The following is a 7,786-nucleotide window of genomic DNA, read 5'->3' as shown; positions in this document are numbered from 1 at the left end:
TTTTAAACGTAGTCCAACAGCTATTGGAGGCTCAGTGAGTAGCCAGCCATTCAGTCACCGATCCACAATCCCCCCCACCCCCTTACCCTTTTCATTCCCTTGGGAAACCTGGAAACCAGAAAATCTTCCCAAGGAAACTCCTCGGGGGCTCGCCCAGATCCAGGCTTGCGGACTCGGACTCGCCCCGCGCTGCAGCTCCCACAGCGGATTGGCGGGGTCTCTAAGCCCAAACCCAGCGAGAGCTTCCCGGGCTCCCGCGCCTGCGCAGGCTCCCCCTCCGGCCCCTCGCCCTGCAGCAGCGGCAGCGTGACGTAATGCAACCTCAGCAGCCGGCAGCGATATAAAGGAGGGCAAGGCCGCGCGCCTCCCAGACGCAGAGTAGCTTGTGATTGGCTCCGGCTGCAGAACCTCGGAAACCCGAATGTGAGGACCTTCCTGATCCACAGCTGCGCCCCCCCCCTTTCCCCTCAGAAATCCGGAGCGCGGTCAGAATTTTACTGGCGGCGGCGGCATCTGCAGGTAAGGAGACTCCTGAGGAGAAAATAGAGGGATTGGGGGCCCCTGCGCTCAGTGTCGCTCCTGTGAGGGGAGGAGAGCTTGCACGGCTTGTACTGTAGGGCGAAGGGAACAATGGAAGTGGCGTCTAGTCCCTAAATTGCCCTCCCCCTCGGGCGCCCAGTTCTTCTCCTCAGCCTCGGCGGTGGCTGGAGGAATTGAGGGAAGTGTCTCCTCAGCGGACCTTTTCTTTCCGTAGGGCCAGAGCCCCTGGGGGCAAGAGCCCTCCTGAAAGCCGTGGGTGGTTTTGGGTGACGGGAAAATGGCGGAAAACAAAACGGTGAAGTGAAGAATGCGACGTCCCCCAGGCATTTTATCCTGCTACTTCCCCCTCCCCCCAATATTCCTTTCACTCGCGCCCCCACCCACATCTCCCCCGACCCCCGCCCGCCGCGAATGGTAACCTTGGAATTCGCGAGGGATGGCGGCGTTTGCAAGGAGGTGGGACCGAATCGGGCATTTTAGGGCTATAGGGAGCCGTCAGAGCCGGGAAGGGGGGGAGGGGGGTGTGCTGCAAGTGTAGCCTCTGCTAACACACCACCATTTTGGTTCTCAGCCTTCTCCCATGTAGTGGAGCCGAGGGAGCGGGAGGAGGGTGAGGGGGTGGGTTGCACGGCGTGGGGAGCGTAGCGGCGGCGGAGACCACTGCACCGTCTGAAAGGAGGGTGGCGGGGAAAGGGTCTTCTGGTCTCTTCGTTCTCCGCCTTTCCGTGGCGAAGGTGCTCTGGTTCGGTTAAGGATCCAGTCCGATGGGTAATGTATGAGGGCACGTGTGTGCGTTCTGCTCGAAACGATTGAAACTTGGCATGGTCTCGGGAAAGGCAGACTTATGCGGGAAGACGATTGTGTCCAAAGCTGCAATACTGCTACTTGCCAGGGCTCCTTTGTCTCATATCCCTGCAAATACTACTTTCACATTCTCTTGTTTTGCCGTCTTAGGATTTCTCTCCTATGCCTTACCGAATTTACATCACGGAGAAGCTAGGACCTGAATGAGCTATGTTTAGAGGAGATTGCTGAGAGTAACACTGGTGTGTGTATGTGATTTCTGCTCCCCCTACGTTGCTGGAAAGATGTTTACTTAAAGCGTTCTTGGTGGTTACCTCCATTCAGTAAAGATGGGAGCGAGATAGATTCTTGGGAAGACTCAGAAGCCTAGGGATCTATTGGCTGTTCTCCTACCTTATTTATTATTGATCTTATTGAAACTTCCTATATGGGAATAAATGTGCTCAAATTTATTTGGTATTCATACAGCATGGCACTTCCCATAATAGTTGCATTAGGTGTTCAGGTTTTTACATTTCACTAAGCGCTAGTGCATCTTTTTCTCTATAGATCTGGCAAGGATAAAGCTTGCCCTTGGTTGGTTCTCTTTCGCTTTCCAAAATATGGAGTTGCTAGTGATTTTTAAAATGTGCTTTAGAGAAGATTTTGTTTTAATCAGGTGGTCGAATTCTAAGTGTAATAATATTGCTTATATCATAGTAGATGGATAGTCGTTTCTGTTGGAATCCCTATGGTTGCTTCTTATATTAATAGATGGTTGCTTTTTATATTAATAGATTTGAGCATATCAGCCCAAATTGAAAGTGTAAAGAAAAATTCTTAGTTGTGTAAGCGTTTTGGTTTAAAATGTTTTAAAATATCTAATTCTAAATGTATTTTTACAATAGGTAAAGAAAACTTTTTCCCCCAAAGAAAATAATATAGTTCAGAAGGAAAAATAAAAAGAAATTGCTGCACATTTTATTTTACAATGTAAGAAAAATCTACAGTTTCTTCAAGACTCTATATTAAGGTGATTAACAAATTATAGTGTTTTATCTTATTTAATAACTAAACAAAATTAAGTGTTTAAAACATTTAAAGACATTTATAATTGTTCTATTAGTAATAAATAAAACAATTGCTCTAATTAAAGTTGAAATAGTACAATGTTTTTAATTTTAAGAATAAGTCCTCATGGTATTTTAACTTACCTCTGAACACACAGTTTATTGTGAATGCTCTTGACTTCATTTTGAAGGCAGAAAACAATGTGGTATTTTTAAAAAGATAAAATACAGCCAAGAATTTCTAGAACTTTGTAATTTTGCTCACACATAACCAAATAATTTTATCTAAAATATTTGATATGTTGTAGGATTTTATATGCATGACTCAAATGTTGATAGAAGTTACTCTGTGAGACTCTCCCACATCTATAGAACTTTAAGGCAAGGAAAAAATCTTAGTGATCTCCTGTACTTAAGGATAAAGTTAGTTTACATGGCAGCTTTCTAAAATGTTTATTAATGATATAATCTCATCTTTTGTGCAGTATATCCTATTTATTAAACACTCCTATCTAAAAAGGAGATAATTGTTACATAAAATTTACAGATTTTTTTGGTATATTTACTTAGAATCTTAGGTTTGATGAGGAAATACACATAAGTAGTTATAAAAAATATGTTGAGTGACAGCACATGACTTTAGGTTTCATACTATCTGGTGATCTTAAATAAGTCATTTGAAATGAAATGTATTTATCCCTTGCTTTCAAAATTAATATGAGGCTAAAATGACTTTAGTAATCATTAATGGGGAAAAAAATCCAACAATTGCAAGTAAACTATATATTCTGTAAGAGACAATTTGCTAAAGTCTTTGTATGTGATTGATCTTATCTTTACCATATTTAGGAAGCAATCATGTTTCATGAGTCCTCAAAACTGTGAGACAAGAGAATGTAGTAGAGTGAGCTCAGAAGTCCTTACTGACCCAAAGAACTCCCGGGAAACTGGGATAGAACATTTTACATTATAAGTAAAACCCCTGGAGCCAGAGGTGAAACACGTTTATCTGCAGAGCTCCGCTGCAGGGCTGATGTGGGTCTGGAAGAAATGGATGAGAGCCACTGGATGAAATTCATTAATACTAGACATCTGAGTCCTCTAGTAATGTATAAATATCCCAACTATTGTCTGTTGTCATCCTGTTCTTTTTCTTCTGCTTTTATAACCTATATTTTAACTGGAACTTCAACACTACAGTATTGTTCTTTTGCTTGCTTCTTTCACTTCTCTATGGCTCACCACACTTACTGTGTCTCATTCTCCATTATCTTTGGTTTACTTCCACTTGGCCCTTCTATAATTTATGGTTGTCACATAAAGCATCTAATCAAGGTTTTTGTTTTGTTTTCTTTTGTAATGAAATATGCACACCTGGTTGAGAGGCATGTTTTCAATTGCATTTTTTTTTCTCAAAACAACTGACTGTCCTACATGCTTTTAAACTTAAAAACCATTTCTTTTACAGAGATTTGTGAATGAACTTTGCTAAGTATGGATTCAGGTGGAGGAGGCAGTCTTGGATTGTACACATCAGACTCTAGAATGGCCCATACCATGATTATGCAAGATTTTGGTAAAGCATTTTCTTTGTTGTACTTTTTCTTTCTTTTTTAAGAGTCAGAACAAACGAAATATCAAAACTACATTGCAGAAGGGGAGAGTTACAATGAAATATTGTTCTCTTGCTAGGAAAACACATTTTTTAAGACTTATTAAAGTAAAGCTATATGTCTATTGTCTACTTAAAACCATTAAAATTTTGTGGGAAAGTTGAGGTAAGGATACTTGGAATATAGTGGTAATATGCCATTGGAAATATAAAACTCAATTTGCATAAATAACTATCAGTTCTTACATGTAGGAAATATTAAGTTAGATTTCTAAAATATATTTTAATTTGAATTGTTAATAAAGCTGGATAAGGAAATACTTTAGTCATTTTAAAGAAGTTAGATGCTTATAAAGTGATACAGGAAAATTGTGTACTAGGTGATCAATTATATTCTGATACTGTTTTCTCAGAAAGTTGTTATTAATAGCATTACATTTTTAAAAACAAAAAAGTATTCTTTTTTTGTGAACATTTTTCAGTAGTCTTTTAAGTGTAGTCATTTTGATGAAAATGTGAAGACTCCATTGAGAGTCCACAAAGAAACAATTTGGGTAAGGTCAATATGAATTACAGAAGATAGAGGTATCTGAAGTATAAGATGTAGGGATAGAGTAGAAGAAGTTGAAGAAAAGATTACAGTGAGAGTATGAGTGTAAAAAAGACAAATGGTAAATTGGGATAAAAAGTAAACAAAACGAGGTATTATGGAATTGTCAAAGATAAAATTAGATAATATGGTTGAATTCATTATTTTGTTCCATTGTAAAGCCCCCCCCCCAAAAAAAATGAATTCCAGTCTTGCCAGTCCTATTAACTATATGTGTAAACTTGGGCAAATTACTTAATTCACTTGTATGAAGAGGTTGGACAAGATAACATTTAAGGTATTCTCCAATTCTTTGATTCCTTGATATTTCTGCCTGATGACTAAAGGTACAGTGTGGGCCTGATGACTAAAGGTACAGTGTGTAGTTCAAGAACAAATGTGTTGGAGATCAAGATGACTGTGTAGTTAATTGAAGAAATAGAAAGAAATCATGGATTTATTCTAAGAGTCAGAATGAATTGTGTTGATTATGAACAACCTAGAAGTGATTTGCGGTGAAAAAAGTATAGGAATACATTTTAGAGGTAGGGCAAAGGGCTGAAGAGTAAGATTTCACAAATAATTTTGTGAATTCTTTGCTAGAGATAGTTTTTAAAATACTGGAATATGTGAACTTCAATATGTTAAATATGTTTTGGTTGAAATGCCAACTTTAATTTGTTACCTTTTAATAATAGGTATTTTTAAAATGGAAGAAATACAGCATTTTCTCTATTTAATACAAAATGTTACCTGCAATGTAGCATTTCCCTTCCAAGATTGAAAAAAATATCGGATCAGTGCTGATAAATATTTGGTGTTCCTCTTAACTTCCTTTTCATTGTTCCTCCTGAATGTTATTTTTTGATGGTAAATTAATCCTTTATTACATCTAATACTTTATTTCCTTTTAATTGCTAGGGAAGTAGAATATGTGTATTGACATATTTTTATGTACATTCTTTTTTCTTATTTTTATTGAGATATAATTAATATACTATACAATTCACCCATTTTAAAGAATATAATTCAGTAGTTTTTAGTATAGTTACAAAGTGCAGCTGTCACCATTACCTAATTTCAGAACATTTTGTCATGGTAAAAATAAACCTCATACCTATTAGCGGTTACTTCCTACCCCACCCCCCATCTTCCTGCCTATGGATTTACCTGTTCTGGACATTTCATAGATGTAGAATCATACCATGTGTGACCTTTTGTGTCTGGCTTCTTTTCACCTAGCATAATGTTTTCAAGTTTTATCCATATTGTAGCATAGATTAATACTTCATTTCTTTTTACTGCTAAATGATACTCTACTACATGGGTAAGCTAAATTTATTTATCCATTCATCAGTTGGCAGACATTTGTCTTGTTAAATATTTTTAATGCATTAGAAAGCTTTTGTATTTAACCTAAAGCTTTGCATCTCAGACTGGAGTATGAGTGCCCTTGAGGAATGTGCCAATGTGTACATGAAACCACAGGATAAACAGCTCATCAAACAGTACCTTTATTTGAATTGGGGAAAAGACACATAGACACAGTTATACTCATGTAAACATGTTATGGGATAGAAAGCAAAATTTTATTCATTATACCCTTACTTTTTATGAGTAATAAAATGGGCAAATATGAGAACTACTTCCAGATCTTTAATTTAAAGTCCTTTCTAAAATTAATTTAATAGAGTAAATCAACTTACTTATACCATAAAAAAATTAAAGCCACAGTTTTTTGTTATACAGTTGTTCATGATTCAGTTTCCTAGTAGAATTTCGTGATTATTGGTTTTGAAATGATGCATTCTTTTAAAATTCCTTTCTAATTTAATTTTATGCTCTTTTAAATCTAGACAAAAATTGATGGCAACTAAATTGCTTTTACATTTTTTTGTTAAATTATTTTGTTGGCTATCCAGTTAGATCAGAAATGGGTAATATGGGTAATGTTCACTCATTTGTGTTTAGCAATGATGTTAACCTAAAGTATAAGTTAGGTTTCCATTTGTCCTTAGTAAATTCTGAAATCTTAGAAGATAGAAAGGAAATTATATATATATATAATTTTATTGTCTGAAGTTTTACATATGTCTCCTTTCCCCCAATTGAACCCCCCACCCAGCCATTCCTACCTCCGGCAAGCCCCCACTGCCCTAGTGTCTGTGTCCATTGGTTATGCTAATATGCGTGCATACAAGTCCTTTGGTTGCTCTCTAACCCTCCCTCCCCTACCATTTGTCTCTAGATTGATCTATTCTTGTTCATCAAATTATGTTGATCATTATGCTAAGTGAAATAAGCCAGTTGGAGAAAGATAAATATCCCATGATCTCACTCATATGTGGGATATAATGATCAATATATTTATATATTTTTTGATCTGCAGTTCTGAGCTCAATTTCATATATGGGTCTTTTCATTTCTTAGGTTATTTTAAGAAATGCAAACTGTTCTAAACCTAAAGGGACCTTTATTGGTAGGATTTTTGACAATGGAAATTTTAGCTCTGTTAATTTAGGTTTCTTTCTGAAAACAGCCTCCCCCTCCCTGTGTTTAGTCTTCCCTCCATCCATTAAACTTTCCTAATTCTAAAATTTAATTAAAAATTAGATACATTCTCTTTAAATTTCTGCAAACATAAAAACTTAGATATTTGTAATCACATAAATTAATGATATTAGTGAAACAGTTTAGCATACACAAGTAGAGCTAGCCACGTAAATACACTATATGGAACAATATCTCTAAATTCCATAAGATTCTTGGTTGGGATGAAATGGCTACTATAAATACATAAGTGCTTTTTAATCTAAGATCAATATTGTTTTGTGCTGCAAATCCTATATAATAAAACCCTACTATGCAAATCAGCTGGAGCACCGCTCAGCCAGAAGCCGGGCTTATGGCTGCCGAGCACAGTGGCGGTGGCAGGAACCTCTCCCACCTCCCAGGCAGTGCTAAGGAATAGCTAGCCAAGCGGTAAGGAGTGAGGGGTCCCCGGCTGCAAGAGAGATCCTGGACTGCAAAAGGGATGTCCAACTGCTGAATATCCCCCAAGGGGTCCCAAACTGTGAGAGAACACAGGCTGGGCTGAGAGGACTCCCCCCTCCCCAGTGCATGAATTTCTTGCACTGAGCCTCTAGTTTTAAATAAGCTTCCCAGTTTGTATTAGTTGGTGTTTTTTTTATG

The 7,786-nt window shown here is 37.7% G+C and overlaps 1 protein-coding gene across 8 annotated transcripts in view; it reads left to right on the top strand.

Annotated features, from left to right (window-relative positions):
- The first annotated feature begins 376 nt into the window (after positions 1-376).
- ZNF711 (zinc finger protein 711) overlaps positions 377-7,786 on the top strand; it is a 42,191-nt gene continuing 34,781 nt past the window's right edge. The window contains exons 1-5 of one of the 8 annotated variants that reach the window (XM_006753466.2): positions 377-519; positions 1,495-1,586; positions 2,232-2,356; positions 3,243-3,497; positions 3,862-3,969. In XM_006753466.2, the coding sequence (XP_006753529.1) occupies positions 3,888-3,969 (82 nt within the window). In that variant the 5' untranslated portion in view covers positions 377-519; positions 1,495-1,586; positions 2,232-2,356; positions 3,243-3,497; positions 3,862-3,887. Of the gene's footprint in view, positions 520-1,172; positions 1,593-2,231; positions 2,357-3,242; positions 3,503-3,861; positions 3,970-7,786 lie in introns of those variants that run through there. The other 7 variants (XM_015562922.1, XM_006753462.2, XM_015562930.1 and 4 more) reach the window with 7 other exon arrangements.

This window comes from Myotis davidii, unplaced genomic scaffold (genome assembly GCF_000327345.1).
Source record: "Myotis davidii unplaced genomic scaffold, ASM32734v1 scaffold291, whole genome shotgun sequence".
NCBI classification, from domain to species: domain Eukaryota; kingdom Metazoa; phylum Chordata; class Mammalia; order Chiroptera; family Vespertilionidae; genus Myotis; species Myotis davidii.
The sequence above is the reverse complement of the archived record's forward strand: the minus strand, read 5'-3'. Positions and strand labels throughout refer to the sequence as shown.